Below are 24,208 nucleotides of genomic sequence, written 5' to 3' on the forward strand. Positions count from 1 at the left end.
GACAGGCCCTAAATCTTCCGGCCACTTAAAAGGCAGGAAGGTGTTTGTTAATTTTGTTAAAAGCCTTCCACAAATCATTATGTCCCATAATAGATTATCGACTCTTCAAAATGTACCTCAGTCAAACTGTGGGCTGTGTGCTCCAGAGTGCCTTCTTTCTTTTCGTACATGTATATTATCAGTAGAGATGCCATGAATTTAACTAATAAATACTGGACAGGATGCCAATATCTGAACAGTAACTGTTCTAGCAAGGAATTGCAACTAGGAATTCCGCTGGAGGCAACAATGGGGATAGTAAAACTAGTGATTTATTGGGAACGGGCACTAGAAAATGGGAAAATGGGAAGCCATGGTTCAGTGGTAGATTCTTCAATGCAGAAGGTTCCCGGTTCCATCCCCAGGTAAAAGGATCAGATAGGAAGTGGCAAAAAAGGCCCTGGAGAGCCTCTCCCAGTAGACCATACTGAGGATCATAGAGTTGGAAGGGACCTCCAGGGTCAGCTAGCCCAGCCCCCTGCAGAATTCAGGACATTCTCAACTACCTGCCCAACCACAGTGACCCCAATTCCATGCCCAGATTATCCCCCCCCCCAAAAAAAAAATCCCTGGCCAGTCTGGTCTGGAAGAAATTCACCTTCTGTTCCCAAAGTGACATTCTCCTGGGTGTGCAAGAAGGCCACAAGAGCCAAGCTCAGACAATTCCTTCTGCCCACCCACGTACAATCTGCCTAAATTCAGATGATTATCTAGCCTCTGCATAAAAACTTCCAAAGAAGGAGAACCCACCACCTCCCGAGAACGCCTGTTGTACTGAGGAACCGCTCTGTCAGGAACTTCTTCCGAATGTTGAGCCGAAAATTCTTTTGAATTAATTACATCCCATTGGTTCAGGTCCAACCATCTGGAGCAACAGAAAACATCTCTGCTCCATCTTCTCTATGGCAGCCCTTCAAGTATTTGAAGATGGTTATCATATCACCTCTTAGTTGTCTTCTCTCCAAGCCAAGCAGATCAAGCCCCCCCAACCTTTCCTCATACGTCTTGGTCTCCAAACCTCTCACCATCTTTGTTGCCCTCTTATCCACTTTGTCTACGGTCTTCTTCAACTGTAGTGCCCAAAACTGAACATAGCCCTACAAATGAGGTCTAACCCAAGCAGAGTAATGTCATCTCACATAATCTGGATGCTATATTTCTTTTGAAACAGCCTAAAATCCCATTTCCCTTTTTAGCCACCAAGTCACACTGCTGACTTGTGGTCAGTTCATGGTCTTTTTGCACTTACTATGGCCAAGATAGGTCTCCCGCATCCTATAATGATGCTTTGATTTTTTCCTACCGAAATGCAGAACTTTACAGTTATCGCTATTGAAATTCATTTTATTCATTTTAGCCCAGTTTTATGATGATCGATAGCTTTGTGCATTCTGTGGCACAGTGGTAGAGCATCTGCTTGGCATGCAGAAGGCCCCAGGTTCGATCCCCAGCATCTCCCACCAAAGGGATCAAATAAGTGGGTACGCTCAGTGAGTTCGTGGCGGCCTGTGTGCAAGCCATCTGTTTAGGAAGATTATCCTGCAAGGTAGAGGTGCCCCATCGCTTCCATTAACACGCCTCTCTGCTCCCTCTCTCTCACCCTCTCCAGACCCTCCAACCATCACTGATGTCAAAGACTCTCCTTCCATGCTGGGAAAGCCAGCTCTGCTACGTTGCGAAGCCATGGCTGTGCCGCCTGCAGAGTTCCAGTGGTTCAAAGACGACAAGCAGTAAGTCACTCTCTTTCCTAGTTCGGTATCCCGGATGCCTGATGCAGCTAAGAGTGTAGCAATCAACTATCAATCTTTTCCCCCATTGAACCCTGGGAACTGGAGTACTGCATTCCATGGAAGGAGGGAGACGCCTTTGGCAGACTACAGTTCCCAGAAACCTTTGTGGGTTCTGATGACCATTAAAGCGGTAAGGTAAAGGTAAAGGTATCCCCTGTGCAAGCACCGAGTCATGTCTGACCCTTGGGGTGACGCCCTCTAGCGTTTTCATGGCAGACTCAATACGGGGTGGTTTGCCAGTGCCTTCCCCAGTCATGACCGTTTACCCCCCAGCAAGCTGGGTACTCATTTTACCGACCTCGGAAGGATGGAAGGCTGAGTCAACCTTGAGCCGGCTGCTGGGATTGAACTCCCAGCCTTATGGGCAAAGCTTTCAGACGGCTGCCTTACCACTCTGCGCCACAAGAGGCTCTATTAAAGCGGTATCAAGCCCATATAGTGTGGACAGGCCCTAAATCTCTAAGCTGGCTGCTGAAAAACCTTGTTCTAGTTTTCCATTTTGAAACTGGCACCCCTTTCCCACTGTTTCTCTGTCTTCTCCGCTCAAACGCTCAGAGCCCCAGAACCTTGTTGGTTTCTTAGGTGCTACTGGATTCGAATCTAGATGTTCTGCCGCAGACCAACACAAGAAAGTTGCCCACTCCAGATTGAGAAATACCTGGGCCTGAGAAGGGTTTGGTTTGTGTAGGGGAGGGGACATTGAGGCTTCATGCCATGGAATCCACCTTCCCAAGCTGGCATTTTCCCCAGATGAACCGATCTCTGTCACCAGGAGATCAGTTGTAATCTCAGGAGATCTCCAGCCAACCACCTGGAGGCCAACAAGTCTGCAACACAGGCCCTGTTCCCCGACAGTGTTTACTGAGAGACATCTCCAAGGGCAATCATCCAATGTGAATATTCTGTATGGTTTAACAGTCAGAGAATAACGTTTGGAAACAGTTTGCAAGTGGGAAAGCCCAACAAGTAAAAAATAGAAACAGTCTTATACTAAAAGCCGTTCCCTTCTCCAGTCTACAAAAACCTGTGCTTGAAATAATAGCTGTTCCATCTTTAAGATCGTTTTTATGATGCCACAAGAATCAAGTTGGTCTTTTTGGTTTTTTTGCTGAGGACGTTGACGGGAGCCGGTGAAATCGGGAGACGCTTCCCATTTCCCCGCCTTTCTGTGCCAGCTGCATTCGAGGATCGGAGACCGACGCCGTCCAAGCGGACTGCAGCTACCTCCGAAAGAGCCTCCGGGCTGCTTTTCCGCCGCATTCCCCTGTCAGCTCGGTGATAAAAGTTCACGGTTCAAACCTCTTACGCGTCTCGGAGGGGCCGTCTCGCGGCCAGGCCGTTTGCTGATGAGAAACCGCAGGTCGTTACTTGATTAGGAAACTGCGCCAGAGGGGCGTTGAGCATTGAGTGTGAAAAGGCAGGGGGGAGTCAAACCCGACACGGCGAAGGATCATCCATGAGCCAGTTGGTTAAGACGAGATCGGCTGGAAGGCACACTATCAATTGGCTGAAAGGAAGGAAGCCCAGAAAAGGACTAATGGGTGAACAGGGGTTTAGTTGCAGCTGACACGCTAGGCCTGGGGACGAATCTTGTGAGGGTTTATTTGTACTTAAAGACAATTAGGGATCCCCCAGAATTACGGCTTATCTCCAGACTCCAGAGATCAATACCCCTGCAGAAAATGGCTGCTTTTCTGCAGGGGGGAGCTCTGGCACGGCCTCCCTGCTGAGCTGTCTCCCCTCCCCAAATGCTTCCAAATATTCCAGAAATCAATAGCCTGAAATGGGCAAGCCTCCCGCACACATACACACAGCAACACCCTAAAAACAAATGGGGGTGCTTGCCACTTGGAGATGGGCTTGTGGGGGTTCCCGCTATTCCTACAGTCTAATGGGACCTGGGTTTCCATGTGGTGGGTTTCCCTGCATTTCCCTTCCCCTTCCTCTTGGCAGTCATCCCCTCACTGCCATTGGGAAGTGGGGTGTAGGGTCCAAATTTTTTAAATCATAAGCTGACATGTTGCTATAGCACAAGGGTGGCCAAACGGTGGCTCTCCAGATGTCCATGGCCTACAACTCCCATGAGCCTCTGGCCGCAGCTTCGTTCCCGAGGCCACGGCTTCGTTTGGGGAAAAGGAGCAGGCCTGGCGCATCTCCAACACAGCGGGCCTGCTCCTTTCCCTGGAACGAAGCCTTTTCGGGGGGGCCCCCACCACCACCCGAGGCCACGGCCTCGTTGCCCGTCCCCGCTCCTTTCCCCAGGGTGAAGGGACCCGGGGTGGGAAAGGAGCGGGGCCAGCGTGTCTTTGACGCAGCATCCTCGCTCCTTTCCCAAGGGCGAGGGGTAGCCAGCCGGGCGACTTACCTTCAGGGAAGGCTTCTTCCTTGCAGCAGTGACTCCCCGGCTGGCCCAGGCGAGGCCGGACCAACCAGCCAATGGGGAGCCGCACTTTGGCCGCTTGGCCCTGGAGTGACACTCGGAGGGACACCTGGAGTGACACTCAGAGGGACACTTGGAGTAACACTCGGAGGGCTTTGCAGCTCCTGATTGGGCCCTCCGAGTTTTTATCCCGGACAGAGCCCGCCCTTTCTCCTCCCCTTTAGCCCTTACTGTTTTATTACTACCGCTCCACAGGAGCGGTTACAGATAATAAACAAACCAAAGCTGTTTCTAAGTTGTTGTTGTTTTTTTAAGATCCATGACTTAATCACATCTAGGGTGTCATGTCTAAGCTCGGTGGCTTTCAGCCCTGGTGTCTCATTCCAGTCCCAGGGCTCTTTGGAATAGGAAAGTACTAAGGAGTCACAGAAGTTAGGATGCATCAGAACATGTGCAGTAAACCTAAGCACTCGCAGCTATCACATGTCTAGCCCTGACCTGGTTAGCACAGGCTTGTATCTGGGAGTGGTCTTGGATGGGAGACCACTGCAGAAGTCTGTGGTCACTACAGCAACTCTTAGAATTGTCAGCTCTCCGTTCATAGAACCATGGAATCATAGAGTCGGAAGGGACCTCCTGGGACATCTAGTCCAACCCCCTGCCCTACGCAGGCAAGTCACAACTACCTGCTCACCCACAGGGACTCCAATTTCATGCCAAAATGATGCCCTTCTGCCCCTCCCCCTCCCAAAAACCAGAATCTCTGGAGGAAATTTGCCTCCCAATCCCAAAGAGGCGATCGGTAGTTCCTGGGGCATTCAAGAAAGGGCCCCAAGAGCCAAGCACTTACACAGCCCACTGCCACCCACTCCCAATCTGTCTAACTTGGGACGTATCTGGAGACTTTGGAGGCGGAGCCGGGAGTAGGTGGGGTTTAGGGTAGGGAGGGACTTCAGTGGAGTATAATGCTGAAGAGTCCCCCCTCCAAGGCAGCAAGTTTTGCCAGGGGAACTGATCTCTGTCACCTGGAGATGAGCTGTAAAGCCAGGGGATCCCCAGGTCCCACTTGGGGGCTGGCATCCCTATGAGGTTGCCATAGGTTGGCTGCAGCCCGATGGCAAACAAACAGAATCTCATGTCTGGGATGCGGGTGATGATCTTCCAGGTGTTCTTTCTGGGAAATCAATCAGTGAACTTTAATAAGAGCTGATGCGAGAGAGAGCTGCTAATGGAAGCAGGGAGAGCAGAGCGAGCCAAACCGCTCTGCAGGTAAGAAACTGGATATCTCCCTTGTTTTAGAACTGCAGCTTGAAACAGAATGTAATAGCAAATCCTGGGAAACATTTGGATCCTCCCGTGAGTCATCTATCTGAGTGTACAGTTACCACTTTGCAACAGGTGGTGAATCTATGCCTGGAAGAGGCTGCACAGCCAGTGGAAATGAGCACTGCAGCACCCCCATGCTTCAGCCAGCTCTACCTGTTGAACGGCTGCCTATTCTGCCAGTCCCTTGCCCTTACAAATGGTGAAAACTGGCAAGTAATTTGCTGTACATGAGAGTTCAAAAGGGGGGCTTAGTCTGAGGATGACTGACTCCTACAAAATCTCCATCCCTGGCAGCAGGCAGGGGCATGTCCAGTCTGCAGGCTAATCAGGATGCCCTGTGCATGTTCCGATTGGCCCGCAGACCAGAAGTGAAGTCGGGACAGGGGCCACCCACCATGGCCTTGCCCAAATATTAAACAGATGAAAAATGTTTCAGTTTCAGATTTTAAATTTGTTAAGCATTTATTGGATGATATGACCATGTATGGTCATGTTGACCCACCCCTCCTCCCCAAATGGCCAGTGATGGGCCTGGAGGGGGTAGGAGGGGGAGGGGCCCTGGGTGGGCGTATCCACAGCTCTGCTTCCCAACCATATTCTGCATGATCACACCACGTCTGGGGTTTCTCGAAGCCTGAAGAATGTTTCAGGGGTTTCTCAATGACAAAAAAGTTGAGACAGGCTATTTGTCAGACTACGATCTGGGAGACCCAGGTTCAAATCCTAGCTCTGCCATGGATGCATGCTGAGTAAGCTGGAGCCAGTCACACCCACTCAGGCTGTGTAACCTCATGGGATTGTTATGAGGATGAAATGGAGAAGAGAACAGGGTCCTGAACTGCTTTGGGTTCCCAACAGGGGGAAAGATGGGATATACATATCTAAATAAATCAGGGGTGCCTGTTTCGGGGAGAGGAAGGGAAGGCCACTTTGAGACTCCTTTGGGCAGTGAAATGTAGGGTATAAACCAGACTTCTTCTTCTTCTCCTTGGTGGGCTCCCACTAAAGTACTAATTGGAACAGACCCTGCTTAGCTTCTGTGAGCCGAAGATATCGGGCTAGCCTGGATCCTCTAGGTCAGAGCCAGAGCAGATGAGGCACGGCAAATCGATCATGGCAGCATGCCTGGCCTGAAGAGGTCATGAAGTCCCCGCTTGTAATAGACTTCGAATAGACACTGTACTAGGACCAGGACTAGAGGACAAGAAAGAAGCCAAGAACGCCAGGCACGATAGAGATACAACGCAGAAAAATACTGCAGCGACAACAGGATCATGTTCGTCTAATGCAAATATATGGTTTATTCGGAGTCCCTTTATAGCTTTGATTTCCCGAACAATTCCCCGCAGCGCCTCCTTACCTTGATAGAAGTGCTCTCCGGAACAATTCAGTTTTGCAGCTTTTTGGAAATGCCAGAAAGGCAGGGCCTTCACGACCTCAAACCAGGCATTCCACTAGACGGAGGTCTCCACAGAGAACGCACATGTCCGGGGAGCCCTGGGTCTCGCCAGAACATGGCCCAGCAGTCACGCGTGGCAGCATCCTACAAGGGAGCTCGATAAATGTCCGGTTTCAACAGCCTGTCCGGGAAGGCAAACCCAGGGAGACTCTCAAGCTCCTACACTCGGGCTCCATGTGCAGCTGAGGGACCAGATCGTTGATGGGCTTGGTTTAATTGAACCCAGAGCAGGCTAGATGGGTCCATAAAAGGCCAAGGAGAATTGAAGAGAGGGGGGGGGTATCAGCTTATTGATTGATTGATTGTTTCGACTTATTGCCCACCACTCCCCTAACTGGCTCGTGGCGGGTTACGATTTGTCCGTGTTAGAAGCCCCATTAAAACCCCACTAAAGCAAGTCCAATTCATCCATGTGCAAAACAGACTCCTAAAACATTTAAAACCATGGCAGTCTACAACCCACTAAACCACCACCACCACCCCTGCAAAAAAAAAATCTAGTACAGGAGTGGAAGGAGGGAGCGCAGAGCACATGGTGGGCGCTTACAATGGGGGGCCCATCAGATCTTAACCCTGGGGGGCCCTTCAGATCGTGGGAGGGGCATGTCCCTTGGCCCACTAAGAGAGGGGTGAAGGCATGGAAAATCCCGTCGTAGCTGCCACATTTAATAATGATGAAGCAGCCCTTCTGTGCAGCTCACAGCCGCTTTAGGAGAGGGAGGCAGGTAAGAGGAGAGGCTGGATCCATGGCTGCTGTGGGGATTGTGGTCCAGGGGAAGATGGATCGCCTGTCTGACAGGCTTGAGCAGAGACAAACAACCTCTGGGGCCGCGGGGAGGCGTGGAAACTGCCAAGAACCCCTTCATCCGCATCAGCAGCTTCAGCCGCTCCCCTCCCCCTCTGCCCGCCATCGAGATCAGCTGACTTCTAGGCATATCTTTTTGAAATCCTCCTCTTTTGAATTCGTGTCCCAAATCTTCTGTTTCCGAAAGCCCACACCTGATTCGCGGTGTGTTCGTGTGGCTTCCAGCTCCCGTTTTTTACTTCAGCCTGGAGCAGGGGTCCCCCTCCCCTTCTTATGCTACTGACTTCTGCTCACATGCTGTTGCCTTGAGATCCCCTCTCCCCTTTTGGTGCCATGAATAAATCAGCACGCAGAGGAGCAGAAGTAGCTCAACAGCTTGTTTGAAAAAGAACAAGGGGAACTGTGATGTGACACCCTTCTTGAATTCATTTGAGGAATGCTCCAAGTTGTTGTTGTTGTTGTTATATTTGTTACCCACCACTCCCATGCAGGCTCGTGGCGGGTTACAGATGCCCAGTTAAAAGCCCCCATTAAAATGATGGCAAAAATACAAAGTACAGTAGACCAACAAACCCAACAACCTGGCAGAGACCCCTTCCCCTACCCCTACCCCTACCTCTAGAGCAGTGGTTCTCCACCTTCCTAATGCCACGATCCTTTAATACAGCTCCTCATGTTGTGGTGACCCCCAACCATAAAATGCTGCAAGGGTTCTTTCACAGAAATTAAACCGAAACTGACCAAAGGGGTGAAGATCCATGGTTCAGGATTGTCTATAAATTGGTTTTTCTCCGGGCTTTCTCAGTTCAGTTCTGCCTCTTGTCCCACCATGCCGATCTCGCTCTTTTCCGCTGCTCCAGACAGACGAACTCTCTATCTCTATCTACCCCGCGAGGCTGTTGTGTGAATGCCCCCCCCCGACCAAGATGCATGCTTTGCCATGACCTCTGTGAAAGGGTCATTTGACCCCCAAAGGGGTCCCAACCCCCAGGTTGAGAACCACTGCTTCTAGAGGGAGGAAGAAGGAGAGACGAGGTAACCAGTGTTGCAGCTTGACACCAGGGGGCCCCATCGATCTTCCCCCACTGCCCCAGCCTCAACCGTAGGCTTAGCAGAAAAGCTCCGTTTTGCAGGCCCTGCGGAATGCTGGAAGTTAACCTGGGGAGGGGGGCAAGGCCTGCTCACAGCAGCCTAGCTCCTGGAGTTCCTCTGTGGTTAGGGCAGCTTTGGATGGTGGACTCTACCCTGGATCTTCAGGGATTCCCTAACCCAGAGTTAGCCTGTTCTGCTTCAGTTCGGTCCATTTCTTTTCGCATTTGAAGCCAGCCTTTGTCTCGGCAAAAAGTTTGACTACCGCAGTTTGACTACCCCTGCTCTATAGGATATAAGGGGGCCAGAAGGGGACAGTCTCTTTGGGTGCCCCTAGAATTGGACCCCCTGGTCTGATCTTCTTGAAACTTGGGGGGTCTTTAGAGAAGAGGTTCCTGGAGCTACATTGAAAGTGTGGAGCCCCTAACTCAAACCTCCAATGCCACTCCAGGCCCTGGAGAAGACAGAGAGTGAATATTGCCATTGACTTTAATGACGCCATTGACTTTAATGGCCAAAACGTTTCAGAGAGCTCCGAAAAGATTCGGATGGCTGTGTTTCGGCCATACAAATCGATGGCCATTAGCATTTCGGACAGTTTCGGATTGTTTTGTGCCAGAATCAAGCCAGATGTGGGTTATTTCCAGCCGAAACGCTCAGAAGCACACATGCCTAGCCACTGGTTTTAATGGAATTTGGTCATGAGTAACTTTGTCTGGAGGGTTCCCATAAAATGGAAAGACCTTGCTTAAAAATGGAAGGGAGTGTTTCTCTTGCTCGCTGTAAGACAACCATCACACTTTGGCTAGACCAGGGGTAGTCAAACTGCGGCCCTCCAGATGTCCATGGACTACAATTCCCAGGAGCCCCCTGCCAGCGAACGCTGGCAGGGGGCTCCTGGGAATTGTAGTCCATGGACATCTGGAGGGCCGCAGTTTGACTACCCCTGGGCTAGACTGTTTAAGAATGCCAGCTGGACCAGGGTGATATAGTCATTAAGCTCTGAGTTCAAATCCCTGCTCTGCCATGCAGATGACTTCGTGGCCTAGGGCCAAGGACTTTACTTCAGCCATACATGCATCCCACCGAGTTACTGTGAGGATGAAACGAGGAAGGACCCTGAGCTCAAGGGTGGCATCAAAATGCAAATACTGTATACTCTTCCTCGAGAAACATCTCCTTCTCCTAGGGATGGGGCAAAACCAAAAGATCTCAACCATGCACCGTTATCCCATCCTCTTTTCTCCCCTAAAGGGGGCCGTGTCTTTATGAGGAATGGCCATCTATGTACAAGGTTTGAAACTCAGAACGGACAATGCTGACCTTGAGGCAGCAGTGGTTTGACAACGTACAAGGCAGCGTCATGTTAGGGGGAGGGGCTGTGGCTCAGTGGCAGGGCCTCTGCTTTGCATGCAGAAGGTCCCAGGTTCAATCCCCAGCATCGTCCGCAAAGGTATCCAGGGAAACTGATGAGAAAGTCCTGAACACAGATACCCTCCCAGCCACCAAGAGCACGGGAACTGTGGAATACGAGCTGCCTGTAGGAAGGCTTGGCTGGATTTAGCCAGTTGTGGTACAAATTCAGGTGGGAACAGATATGCCTTATTGGGCGGTGGGGGAGTGACATGATACCATGAATCATCCTTGCCTGCAATGCCAATTAGTGACAGGGATTGAGATCAGACTAGCTCCTCCCACTATTTGGAACGAGCGCTGTCCGTGGGGCACAATGCTTTAACCATATACCCTCCTGCGGTCTCCCTCCCTGCCCTCTTCCTAGCAGAGTCCTCAACGGCGTGGATGGGCTGCAGATCCAGAACGAGAAGACTCGCTCCATGCTGCTCTTCACCAATGTCACCTCTCGGCATTACGGCAACTACACTTGCCTGGCTTCCAACAGCTTGGGGTCGTTCAATGTCAGCTTACGGCTTATCAGTGAGTCCCCCGTGATCCTTAGCAGGCCGTCTTCGCCCTCGACGGGTTTTCTGTCGGCCCCTCGGCGACTTTCTCAATGAACTCGCTTGGCCTCAGGAGCAAATGCACTGTGTTGATGGAGCGCTACAAAGCTCTGGGTTGTTCTTGTGGGAGCTGAATCGATAGGCAGTACACTGGTCAATCTAACCCCAATAGGCCCACCCCTGGAAACACACAGAAATGCCCCAACTAGGGTAAGGCGGACTTCCCTTGTTCCCGGGGAAGGCACGAAAACTAGCCCTGCACCCAGGTGAACATCATATCATTCTTGCAAGACTGCCCCAAGGCTAACCTCACCCGTAACATTCGAGCTCCTCTCTTCCATGGTTTCATCTTCCCAAGTGAACGTTAGTATCAAAAGTCCATGGCAGGGAGCTCGCAAACAGACAGAGCCGACCGGTTTCCCCACCAAACCAGGTTTGGGAGACTGAAGCCCCTAGGGTTTGGAAGGGCCTAGGCCTGAATGTGAGCCAGCTAATGGCAAACCCAGAGCATGGCTTCTAAAAGTGGGCTGAGCAGAGGTACTAGCAAGAGGGGTGAGTAAGCACAGCGTCTTGGTCTAATCCCCCGCCCTGGGGCTCCCAACCTAGGGTTGCCATCTCCACTGTTCCGGGCAGGGGTCTCCTGCTTTCCAGACACACCTTGCTCTCCCCCTGCCCCTAACCTGGAAAAACCCGGAAGTTACATTAGCATATGGGGGGGGGGTAAAACTGGTTTGGGGGCAAAAGTCTATAGTTAGATGCTAGTTCTACCATAGAGTTTTGCCCTAAAGCCAGAACATTGCCCCTCAACATCTCAGCATCATTTCCGGGTACCATCAGTGTATCACATTGCTCCTGGAAAACTGCCCCCCATCTCCCTCCCGCAGTGCCAGTGGACCTGGCAATCACAACCTCCCCCTTGGATTGTGGAAGGGGAAGAAGTGATTAAATTGTGGGATTCGCTGCCAGTAAATGTTGTGATGCCCATGAGCATTGATAGCTTGAAATGGTGATTAGACAGATTCATGAAGGATAGACCATTCAATGACTACTAGTCATGGTGACCCAAGGGACCCTCCATATTCAGAGCCAGGGCCAACCTCTGTGTCCATGTCCTAGAAGGCAACATCATGGGAAAGGCCTTGACTTTTGTATCTTGTTAGTTGGCCCTCTCGGGTTGGCCACCACATGAGAAAGGAACTTGGACAGATGGACCGCTCATCTGACCCAGCCAAGCTCTTCTTAGGTTCATATGAGGAGCAGCCCTGTTGGCTGCACTGTGAATCTTTCAGGATGGAAAGGAAATGCTTCCTTTGTAGAAAGGAGGAAAGGAGGGAGAATCGTGCGGGATCGAAACATAAGGATGTAAGAAGAGCCCTGCTGGATCTGACCAGTGGTCCATCCAGTCCAGCATCCTGTCTCCCACATCGCCCAACCAGTTGCATTGGACAGCTGACAACAGGATGAGCCCTTCTCCTGATGTTGCTTCCTGGGATTCAGAGTTTTACTTCCTCAGAACATGGAGGTTCCATTTCCAGTGGCGTGCCTATCCTATTCTGCACTTGGGGCAAGGTGGCGGGTGGGGCTTGTCGACTCAGGGGTCTCTGCAGAGAAATGCCCACCTGCAAACTGAACACCCACCCTGGTGACCGACCATTCATACCTTCACCACGGGGCAGAGGCAGAGAGGCTGGCTGCCTCAGTCTGCAAGTTCCTTGGCTTGTCCCCACGATGGAGAACCAGTGGCCATCAGAGGGTTGACCTACACCAATGCCAGAGGGAAGGCCAGAGGGTTGGCGGAGAGATGCAGAAGGTCTAAGAGAGCCAGTGTGATACAGCGCTTAAGAGCGGTGGCCTCTAATCTGGAAAGCTGATTCCCGACTCCTCCACACAAAGTCTGCTGGGCGACTTTGGGTTGGTCCCCGTTCTCTCAGAGATCTCTCAGCTCCACCTCCCTCATGCTGCTTGTCAGGGGGAGGGAAAAGAAAGGTGGCTGTAAGCCGCTTTGAGACTCCCCGAGGTAGAGAAATCCGGATATAACAGCCTTATGCTCTTGCAATAAGTGGGAAAGCAATATGAATTAATTCTGAAGTTGTGATCTATGTACAGCAGTGGTCCCCAACCCGCGGTCCAGGGACCGGTCCTGGTCCATGGATCAGTCAGTACTGGGCCGCGGCTCCTCCTCATTCTCCTCCCCGGCTGCTTCCTCTGGGGCTGCCCTGCCACTCTGCCATCGGCTCACCTTTGGTGCTCTCCAGCGGCCGCCATGGCTGGGGCTCCCCCTCGGCATGGGACTGCGCAGCTACTACTGGCAGCGCCCCCCAGTGGGCGGCGGGAAGTCAGGGGCACCAGCGGGAAAGCAAGCGGAGCAGGGGCTCAGGGCGTGGCGACGTCCCTCGGCAAAAGACTACCCCCACCCCCCACCGGGCCTCAGTAAAATTGTCAAGCGTTGACCGGTCCTCGGTGATAAAAAGATTGGGGACCACTGATGCACAGAACTCTGCACCCAATCTCTCTGGTCCACAAACATTGAAATCATCGAGTCGTATCTTCCTCTAGCCTAGACAGTCATCCTCCTACTTCAGTGTCTCTTCTTAATGACCCTTTCCCCCTCTTCCCACAGGACCAGGTTCTTTGGAAAACATGGCTGCCGCAGGCCAGACATCCCCTCTCTTCTTGGGCCTGCTGTCCTGTGCGTTTGTGACTCTGTTGTTTAAAATTTAGGGCCGGCCAGGGAAATGAAGCTGAAGCAAGGAAAGGAAACGAGTGAAAGGGAAGGGATCCGGAAGAGAGAGAGAGAGAAAGAAAGAAAGAGAAAGAAGCATCTCTACTTTCTGGGAAAGACGAAGCAAGAGAAATGAAATTTATCAAGAACCCCATCACTGTGAGGGAATAGAAGAAAATAAAACACACACACACACACACACACTACAAATATGCATTTGTTTCTACAGCCATTGACCGTCACCCGCCATCTCAGACACTTCAGTCGAACTTGTTATTTAACACAACTGAAAAGACAGAGGGCTCTAAAGGGTTAACTGCAAACAACCTCCCCTCTCCCCCCCCCACCTCTGCGACCCAATAAGCCACCTTCATCCTCTTCCTTGAGCCACCTGGGCCTTTCAAGAACCCAAGGCCCCGTCCTGCAATGCCAGTTCTGTAACGGTGTCTTTTTTTTGGGGGTGGGACGTTCTGGGATGACCGTGTTTGTTTTCCCTCCCGATTTTTCGTCTGCTGTTATTCGGGGGGGTGAGAATTTCAGCCGTTTGTCTGCTTTTCTGGGCTTCCTTTTTTTTTATTATTAGTTCAGGCTGGGCTGAGAATCTCCTGTGCAAAAGGGAAGCATCCGTCCCACCCTCCAGGTCCTTCCGACGGATTTGCATTGTCAGCTTCAACCCCCACCTCAGCCTGGGAACCTCGAAAGGGAGACCGGGAAGGCGATCCTGGGCCCAGCTTTACAGCGTAGGAACCGACGGCATCTCCGTTTTACATTTTTGGGGGGCAGCGTGAGAAAGCCTGACTTGATTTACGCTCACGTTGCGAGGACCACCCCCGGCGGCCGGCACCGGGACTCGAACCCGCAGCCATTCGACCCGACATCGCTCCAGGGACCTTGGAAGCACTCGCGTGTCAGTGAACTGAGTTTGGTCCGTTGTTGAGGTATGGCATCCCTACCCCTTAAAAGGCAGGGGGATAACAAGGTCCGAGCCGATGAGGCCGGGCACCAGGTAGCTTTGTGTTGGTTATAGGCTGGAGCAAGAAAGAGGGGGAGAATCCATTGCTGCCTGTTGCATCTGGCAGTGCCGAATCTAAGATTACCGAGAGGGAATCTCCAGGTTGCAGTTCGGCAACCTTATCTGCAAAGAAGCAGTCTCGTTTCGGGCTGGGGGATTGTCCTTGCCTGACACGCCGGTCGTTTCTTCCTGGGTCAGGATTACATTTTCCCCCTCTTGAAAAATCATGACTTGGGACCTCTGCCAGCTCCTTAAATCAGTGGCATTCGTTTGCACTTTCACAAAAAAAAAAAAATGTTTTCCCCGTGATTTCCCTAGTGGTAAGAATCTCCCCCCCCCCCACCTCCCGCCCACCCCAATTTATACCTGATCTTTCTATATTTGTTGAGCGAAAGGACTGCGCACTTGAAATTTCCCATGTTTATATGTCTCTTTTGTTCTTTTTTTTTTTACACCTAGAAATAGTCTAAAGTTATCATTATTCATTGCACCTTAGAAACCCCTGACTCAAGTCCATACTCAACAAGGAGGGTAATCCCTTGGATTAGGATGAACGAATGTGTCCTAAAATACGGAGCTAAAACTTTCGAGTCCTCCCGAATTCCTTTTTGGGGCTGGATATTCAGTCAAGATGTTTTGTATTAAAGAGGAGGAAAGGGGGACGAGTGAGATCTTTCGGGGCACAATGGAATAGGCCCAGTCCGGGGTTTGTTTACGATGGAGTGCAGGAGGTGATATGCAATAAATATCTAGGTTAGGCCTTGCTAGGTTCCAGAAAGATTTCAGGTTGTCCCCCAATGCTTTAAGCCTTGGGAAAGGGTTTGAGCCTTGGTTGTTTAAGCCTTGGAAAAGATACAGGCTGCTCATAATCTGGCTTTTCTTTTGGATGGAGTAACAGCCAAGGTTGAGGGCATGCCCTGCTTCGGCAATTGCACCCCTCAAAAAAAAATCCCAGAATTTAGATTTTATTTGGAGCACTTTGAGGCAGCTTGGATCATTGCTCCTGGTATGTTTATGTATTTTGTTTCTGATAAACCGGTTGGGCAGTTTCGGGTACTGTCTGGTGGTGGAACTAAATATTACACGGCTGCTACCTATCTGCCAGTGGAAAAGATGCAAGTATCAGGACCAACCGTGTGCGATTCCAATCTAATAAAAGCGCGGTCCTAAGCAGAGTTACGCCCTGCTAAATCCACTGAAGGCTTTAGAAGGGCATAGCTCTGTTTAGGATTGCACTGCTAACCAGACCCTTTTATTGCGTTTTCATCACTAGACGTGTATATTCAACCGTTCCATAGACACAAAATGCCATCTCATCCTGACATGTAGAAAAGCTACTCCTTCCGTTAAAATTGTCAACATCAATTTCCCCAGAAGTACAACTGACTACAGAGATCTGCTGGCTTGAAGGTAACGGCAGCTTTGGGAGGTGGATGCAATAGTATACGCTAGGACTTACATTTCTTCTTAGACTCTATGGTATATCATAGAGTCTAGGAGAAAGGAAGTCCTAGAGTGGCATCATGTCTCCACTTAACTCCCCCTCCCTCTGCAGGGATTGCCCCAAATCTCTCAAAAAATGCCCAGATTGGAGTAAGCCATCCTAATTTGAAAAATGTCATTTTTCACTACAGAGAATAAAGACACTGCGTCCCCGTAATGTTGGGGCTTGAAAATTTGGAGTCTGCTGCTTCTACATCATGAATGGGAGTGCTTCTCAAATTGTCCTCATCCAAATTTCTCCCCAGATCTTTGAGTTCAAGATTTCTCCATTGATTCGCATATTTTATGTTCATTTCTAAATTTTGTACCGTGCCGTGTGCTGCCGCTTGCATCATTTCACTCCGTGGCTTATCAGTAAACGCACCGCAAATGGTAAAAACGCCCAAAGATCTTCCTTGAAATGTTTATGATTTTTATCAAGGTTCTTCCCCTCTGTTATTTGAAGCTGGCACACCTACACGTTGGTAAAACACTGTACGAGACAAAAAAAATACCTTGCTCTGTAGGATCACAGGCTGCCCCCTTTGTGCTTCCCTGTTGCACAAATGAACCAGAGCCGTCGAAAGCGACGGCAAACCGCTCACGCTCCAATTCCATAATTAATTGTGGACATTCTCCCAGCTAAGGAACTGTGGAATGCAGCACAGATGGAGATTCAGAACCAATGAAAGAGCAGAAGAGGAGAAATCTGCTCACCCCTTGCGGGTGCCTTTTCATTCATTATGCATTCCTGACCGTGCCATCCTAAGCAGACTCCTCTCCTTCCAAGCCCGTTTCCACCAATGGACTTAGAAGGGTATAACTCTGTGTAGGACAGCGCTATGAGAGGGTGAGAAGATGGTACAGAACTGGTATTTCTGATCATCCCTCTTTTTCTTTTATCAACCATCGTGGAGTCGTCAAGGCCTGGGGTCAGGGGTGGCCAAACGGTGGCTCTCCAGCATGCACTGGCAGGGGCTCGTGGGAATTGTAGTCCATGGACATCTGGAGAGCCACCGTTTGGCCACTCCTGCCTGAGATGTTCAGAGGTGGCCTCAGCGTGGCAGCCCTGGGCTTCCTTGCTGGCCTCCCATCTAAACACTAGGCAGTTCCAACCCTGCTTAGCTTCTGATGAGATCAGGCTCTCCAGGCCATCCCAGTCAGGGTCATGATAACTCTGAAGGTGTAATATAGAGTTGCGCCTTTCAAAACTTGCAAAACAGTCAACTGTGCAGCAAAACCTGTGAGCACCCTGTTGGAAGTGAGGCCTGGCTTGGCCCCCTTTTCAGCCCTCCTGAAAGCAATTTCTGTCTCCAGTCTAAGTGATGCAAAAAAAAAAAAAATGCAAATGCACAGCAATTTGCTCCGTTTCCGCACGCTATTCAGGTTGCAGCATAGGATTTACATGAGCTCGTTTTGCATTTTAACTACAGAAGACCCAAAGCCCTACGCAGGTGTGTGAGTGTGTTACAATTCTGCTGAATTCAGCTTTTCGAAAACTTTTGCTTTTTGCTTTGGTTTTGTTTAAGAGCAAGCTTCTGGTTCTTACGGTCAGGGCACTAGATTTGAACGTTTGTTTGCAACGCTGCAGGAATCGTCAAAAGCCAAAGACTTCCACAGGCAGGACTCCTGTGGCCTGTGTAGCTTCTTCACCCTTCCCTTGAATGGAGGAAGCAGAGTCGATAGTCAATTGAACAACAGCTCAAATTCCATGGCAAAAAATGGTCAATTTGCATAATTACTCCAGGTCACGGAAATTTTTGTTTGTTTGTCTCAGAATTGCCATTACCTCAGTGCACATTCCCCCTTTCTGAAGGGGATCCTGGTTACAATCGAAAATTCCGGATACCGATCAATCGCTGCATACCCGCTCTGGACATGGAAAGGGCTGGGGGAGGGGTCTTTCCCTACCACCAGCATAAAGGCACTCCCCTCTTCCATCCGCCTCTAGATTTTGTCCCAGGTTTGTGCCCTCCGGTTAGCCAGCCTCCCTTCATAGGGTGATTGGTATTGGAGCAGGTGGTCCTGTAGATCGGCAGCTAGGGGAAGGGATGCACCTAGGAGACCCTATGAACTGATGGTATTCAGCTTGCATGCTCAACAGGAGGGCGGCATTGCAAAGATTTGTCCTTCTGATTTCTCCTTCCAAAACAGTTTGAGCTGGACATTGCAGAAGAGAGAGTGGAGGGAAGAGGCATTTGTCATGCCAGTGGGTATTCTGGTTAATGTCGGGCCCTTGGTTCACACTGTAAGCTCAGTGGAAGGAAAGCTCCATTGGACATTACGTGGCTTCTGGTGGGCAATGCCTAGAATTAGGGGCTAGTGGCAGGCTTCTTCACAGATCTGGAGGTGATGTAGAATCATAGAAGAATAGAGTTGGAAGGAACCTCATTGGTCATCTAGTCCAACCCCCTGCACTATGTTGTCTAGCTAGTATTGCCATTAGACCCCTTCTTGGTTTTGTGTCTTGCCTTGGGTTCTAATCCAACCAGTTTTTGTAAGTTTACGTAACGCATCTAAGCAATACCTAGCAAAATCCAAATGGACCAGCGTTCAGCATAGTTAAAATGCTGCAGGGTCCATCCGTGTGTGTCCCCTGGTTTAGTGATGGACCTGATTAGCACTTTCCCGCTTACCTGGGGAGAATTGTGCCTGGAATGTTTTTAAAACAATTTTACATGGATATACCCAGCATTCATTTTTAAGTGCATGAAAAGATAAGCGCATGGCTGCTTAGGGCATGGGTAGCCAAACTGCAGCTCTCCAGATGTCCATGGACTACAATTCCCATGACCTCCTGTCGGCACTGGTAGGGGCACATGGGAATTGTAGTCCGTGGACATCTGGAGAGCCGCAGTTTGGCCACCCCAATCTAGGGTCTTTCTGTGTTATCATTTTCCTTACTTGTAAGTGCCTGTAGCTTGGAGGGGGGGGGGCAGAAGGGATAAAGTTCTGCATATGTTTTGCTCCCTCTAGTGGTCGATTTGATTTTACATTGGTTCATGGCTGGCATCAAAACCTGCCGTTTAAACCTGCAGTGAGCTATCCAGGCATGAACTGGTGTAATGCCAAACTGACTATTAGAGGGAGCCAACCTCATGTGAAACAGAAAGACAACAAGGAAGAGATGGGAACTCACGAGCAAGGAAACGGAGAATGCAGAAATGCCTCTAAGCATGCATGCAGCCCTTTCAGGGGGATATTTTTGTTAAGTGGCTACCAATGAGAAGTGAAATTGACTACACCAGGCCCATTTCCCACCTAGTCAATTTCAACACTGTGATTAATTGGCAGGGGGATAACGGAAGAAGCTGTCATTAGGAATTAAGAAAGTGCAATGAATGGGCTATTACCCCTGTGTCACAAGATCTTTCCTTCTTCCAGCTTGGTGTAGTGGTTAACTGCGGCAGCTTCTACATCTGGAGAGTTTGGGCTAGTTAAAGTTTGAATTCCTTGGGCCTGAATTCCTTGGGTTAGTTAAAGTCCTATTAGACCGGTTCTCACAGAACAATTTCAGAGCTCTCTCAGCCTCACCTACCTCACAGGCTGTCTTTGTGGAGAAAGGGAAGGTGACTTTAAGCTGCTTTGAGACTCTTTCAGGCAGGGAAAGCGTGGTATAAAAACCAACTCCTCTTCCATTAGGTCTATAGAGTTATGAAAAGATAAGGCTGTGGGGAAGTCATGGAACCTGGAACAATGAAATAATCTGTATTCAGAACATCCATATTGGTTTTTTCTGCCAGTATTCGATCATCACTGCTTAGTCACCGCAGTCACTTCTCCTGGTATCTAGGAGATGGTAGCCAGATGTGTTTTACAGGCAGATTTTGAGCTTTTGGATACATTGAGGCAAATAAGGATGCCAGCCTCCAGGTGGGACCTGGGTATCCCCTGGAATTACAGGCTATGGAAATCAGGTCTCCTGAAGAAAAGGGGTGCTTTGGAGGGTGGCATTATACCCCATTGAGGTCTCTGTCCTCCCCAGGCTCCACTCCCAAATTTCCAGGAGTTTCTCAACCAGGACTGGCCAACCCTACTCCCCCCATCCTTTGCCATGGCCAAGGAGGAACTGGCAACCCTAAAACCAGATGTCTTATCAGTAGTGTCCAGGGGTAGTGTGACAAGGAATGAATCCAGCACAGGGGCGCTGTAAATCCACCCAGAGAATCCTCCTGGTTGTAGTTTGTTTATTTATTGCAACTATACAAATTGTATAACTTGCCTTTCTGCCCTCCTAAGGACTACCTCAGTGGCTGACAAAAATATACATCGGCTGAGCCTGCATTGAGCATAGGGTGGCCAAGCTGTGTATCTCTGCATGGAGCATGACCCTGGGAGGGGCTCATGGGAATTGTAGTACATTATCAGCTGGAGAGCCACCATTTGGCCACCCCTGGACTAGATGGCCTGGATGGCCCCTTCCAGTTCTAGGATTCCATTATTCTGTACTAAAAATCACATCTTAAAAACTATTCGAACCAACAAAACTAACAACAACCACCACCCCCTTCACGTAATTAAAATGAGAGCTAAAATGCATACAATGTCCCCGAAAAACAACCGTTAAAAGGAAGGCGGGAAGGATCACTGAGGGAATGCCAAGTGAAAAAATTCTTCATCCACTAGTGGAAGATGATAACAGAATGAGAAAGACATGCCAGAGTTTTTGGAGCCATGGAAAGGCAGCATAAAAACATTCTAAAATAATAATTATTTGCTGTGCTATATTTTATGACACAGCAATTCTTTTCTATGGGGCCTGGGCAGGACCATGCCTCTGGGATTGGGATCCCCATGCTGACTCCTTTCCATGCTGGAAACACCTTAATGGTTCCCCACCTGAGATGATCCCATCTCTGGGGTCAGAGTAATGGCTACTCTTCTCTCCCACCCTCCACTGTCATATGTCCTAATCTGTCCCGCTGCTTCACCCACCAGTTTCTGTCCATCCACAGTGGGTAGCACTATTTTACATTGGTTGCAGAATTCATATACAGAGCAGGGATTCCAATCTAGGGGTCTGTGGTTCCCTGGGGGTCCATGGGAGCTCCATAGGGAGTCCCCAACCTTTCCCCGCCTGTCTTAATGGATTCGGTCACAAGCTAGGGAACGGGATGCTTCCCTTGCTTTCCCAAACATGTGAGCTCTTTCATAGCTTCAATGCTTGGGAGTGGGCGGAGCCTTAACGCTTACTCCCACCTTAAACTGCCTCCTGTCTCCCCTTTCCCAACCTCCTCTATCCTGTTTGTTAATGCAAGTGGCGATGTCACTTCCGGGAGCCTGGGGGTGGGGCAGGGAGGCATGGCCAGCTGACATCACTTCCAGGACTCCTCAAAGCCTGCAAAATTATTCCAGCAGGTCCTCCGTGGTCAAAAGGCTAACCCAGAGCATAGAAGCAGGGCATTCCTTCCTCTCCCTTCCAGCCCTGAGAGGACTAACTTGTCTTCATTAGTGGGCAGAACTCAGATGGGGGGAAGGTCAAGGGATAAGCAAACAGTGAAGACTGGCAGTGGAAGAACGGGCCTAAGGGCATTTGTAGGCCAAGGTGTTGCATGTATGCTCCCAGCAAATAACCACGTGCCGCTTCTGGACAATGCAGGGTAGAGATTCCAGGAGGCAGCAAATACGTCAGATACCTGGAAGCTATTCCTTAAGCAGCGCCGTTGGCAAATAATTTTGGCCAAATTTGTGTCCATACAATTTCATTTTAACAAGTTTCAGAGATTGCAGCTACCAATTCAGGAGGACCTTGCCAAGATCTCTTGCAGGAAACAAAACAAGTTTGAACTGATTTTGGTACAGGAAGCAATTTGCTCAGTACAGGAAGCAGTTTGCCTGGTGGCAGTACAGGAAGCAATTTTCATGGTAGTGGTCCAGGAAGGAGTTTGCTTGGTGGCAGTACAGGAAATAGCCCCTTGGTTAATCTGAGAATTCAGACTCCTCTTCCTCCTTGAAAATCTTAAATATTGAGCCTCTGGTAGGATTGAGAGTACTTTGGTGGTGGTGAGAAGGCTTCTCAAGTCACAGCCAACTTATAGCAACCCCATAGGCAGGGATGGGCCAAACTGTGGCTCTCCAGATGTTCATGGACTACAATTCCCATGAGCCCCTGGGGCCCATGGGAATTGTAGCCCAGGGGAATCTGGAGAACCACAGTTTGGCCACCCCTGGATTTTCACGGCAAGCTCTCTGGCCCTGGATTTCCCCAGTGGTTTCCCATCCATGCACTAACCAGGGCCAATCCCGTTCGGCTTCCGAGATCTAAGAAGATCCGACAAGCCAAGACCTCAAGGTCAGGACAGAAAGGAATTGACATGAGCCTATTTTACCGAGAAATCTTACCACAAGGCAAGTCGCGCCTGGCATTTTCCCATGTTCACTTGCTGTTATAAACATGTCCCAATTGAGCAAAAGGGAAACAGAAATGATCGTTTCTTCTGCAACCCCCCCCCCCCCAAAAAAAATGCAGGTGGCCTATGGAAAACATGCCAGTGGTACAAATTGCTCACCTCTTGGTGAAATATCTTTGTTCAGCACAATCCTGTCAAATCACCCACGCTGACATTTTCACACAGGCTATTGAAAAGGCCTCCGGGCGTCTCTTGTGTTGCTTTGAATGCACGTATGGATTATTTTAGTGCCTGAGCCATAAAGCCAAGAGAACCCTTTAGAAATGGATTTTTGTCTAGCCTGGCTGCAGCATTCCTGCTGGAAGAGGTTTGCACACCATGGGCCAGCCCGGGGAACCTGGGCCAGAGGAACATGGTTAGTGGGCCTAGCCGAAAGACTGAGAGAGATCTATATTACTGTTTCTCTCCCCTTTTCTGCACTGCAGACTGCCCCCCCCCCCAATTGGGCTCAGGAGAGTAGAGGCAAAAGAACATAAAGCATGGTTTGAGGCCTGCATCATCAGGTGTTCCGTGCAGTCCTTTGAAGAGTCTCTCTAATCTGAAACCACTGAAGTCAATAGGTTTAGACTGAAACCAGTCTGCAGTGGATTACCCTGCTAGGCCTAACGGTTTGGATTTCTTCTGGGATCTTGGAGTTTTGATGACTCGGCCCCGTTTGCTCGGGCAGTTTGCCGCAGCGTTCAGATCCTTCTATGCAATTTTCCCTACGTTGTACGGGTGAGTGAATGAGAAAACAACAATCGAGCGCTGGGCAAACGCTGTACAGACGAGCCAACGAGAAAACACTGCGGAAATAAACGCCAGGATGGGATGGTAGGCGTGGCTGTGATAAGTTTCATTTGTGTTGGCATTTCACCGATGCAAGGAGCGCATGTACGCATCAGGAAAACGCCGCAGAAAAACAGAATCTTGACACGATCGTACTGTGGTCACATCCGGGTAGTTTTGGGAGGTTTAAAGTATGAACCCTAAGTTCATACCTCCATTCTGCCACGAAACTGTCTGATCAACTGGGCTGGACAAGATCTCAGGCAAATGGAGTAAATCCGTGTCAAGTGACTCCGATCGATTGAAAGATCTGGAGTACTCTGCGTAGAATCGCCTTGTACCCTATCTCATCAGGTTGTTGTAAGGATGAAATGGGAAAGGGGCCATGTAGGATTCTTCCAGGATTAAAAATTCTGTACAAACATGCATTTATGACATAGAGAAGTAGAGTTGTCAGGTTCCCCCTGGCCAATGGTGGAGGAAGGGGGGGGGTAAGGATGCCAGATCCCGGTTGGGTGGGGAGTGGGGGGTAGGGATGCCAGATCTCAGTTGGGAAATACCTGGAGGTTTGGGAACTTAGGGAGAACAGGGACTTGAGTGACTGCCACAAAGTTTAGACTCCACACTCCATTTTTCTCAGGGGAACTGATCTCTCTTGTCTAGATATGAGCTGTCATTCCACAGGATCTCCTGGTCCAACCTGGGGGTCTGGCATACCAAAGGGGAAAAGACAGGAGGGAGCAGAAAGCTGCCACAAATGGGACACGGTCCAGTTCTGGAATTTTTAAAAGGCAGTCTCCAAACTTAAATAGTCCCAAGATAGGTAGCTGTGTTAGTCTGTAGCATCAAATTCAAACAGCGGGCTCCCGTAAAGATTACCGAAAGGAATTGTGGCATGTGCTTTTTGTGACTCATTTCCCGCATCGTGCACTCATTTGACAGATGTGTTTGTACTAAAAGCTGCAAAC

General features: G+C 49.8%; 1 protein-coding gene across 2 annotated transcripts in view; it reads left to right on the forward strand.

The window, feature by feature from the left end:
* The window catches only part of LOC143837004 (igLON family member 5-like), a 162,538-nt gene extending 138,827 nt beyond the window's left edge, over window positions 1-23,711 (forward strand). Inside the window, exons 6-8 of one of the 2 annotated variants that reach the window (XM_077336393.1) lie at window positions 1,649-1,769; window positions 10,669-10,823; window positions 13,467-23,711. In XM_077336393.1, the coding sequence (XP_077192508.1) occupies window positions 1,649-1,769; window positions 10,669-10,823; window positions 13,467-13,567 (377 nt within the window). In that variant the 3' untranslated portion in view covers window positions 13,568-23,711. The remainder of the gene's footprint in view (window positions 1-1,648; window positions 1,770-10,668; window positions 10,824-13,466) is intronic. The other variant, XM_077336394.1, reaches the window with a different exon arrangement.
* The last annotated feature ends 497 nt before the right edge of the window (window positions 23,712-24,208 follow it).

Source organism: Paroedura picta, chromosome 5 (genome assembly GCF_049243985.1).
Source record: "Paroedura picta isolate Pp20150507F chromosome 5, Ppicta_v3.0, whole genome shotgun sequence".
In the NCBI taxonomy this organism is placed as follows: Eukaryota; Metazoa; Chordata; class Lepidosauria; order Squamata; family Gekkonidae; genus Paroedura; species Paroedura picta.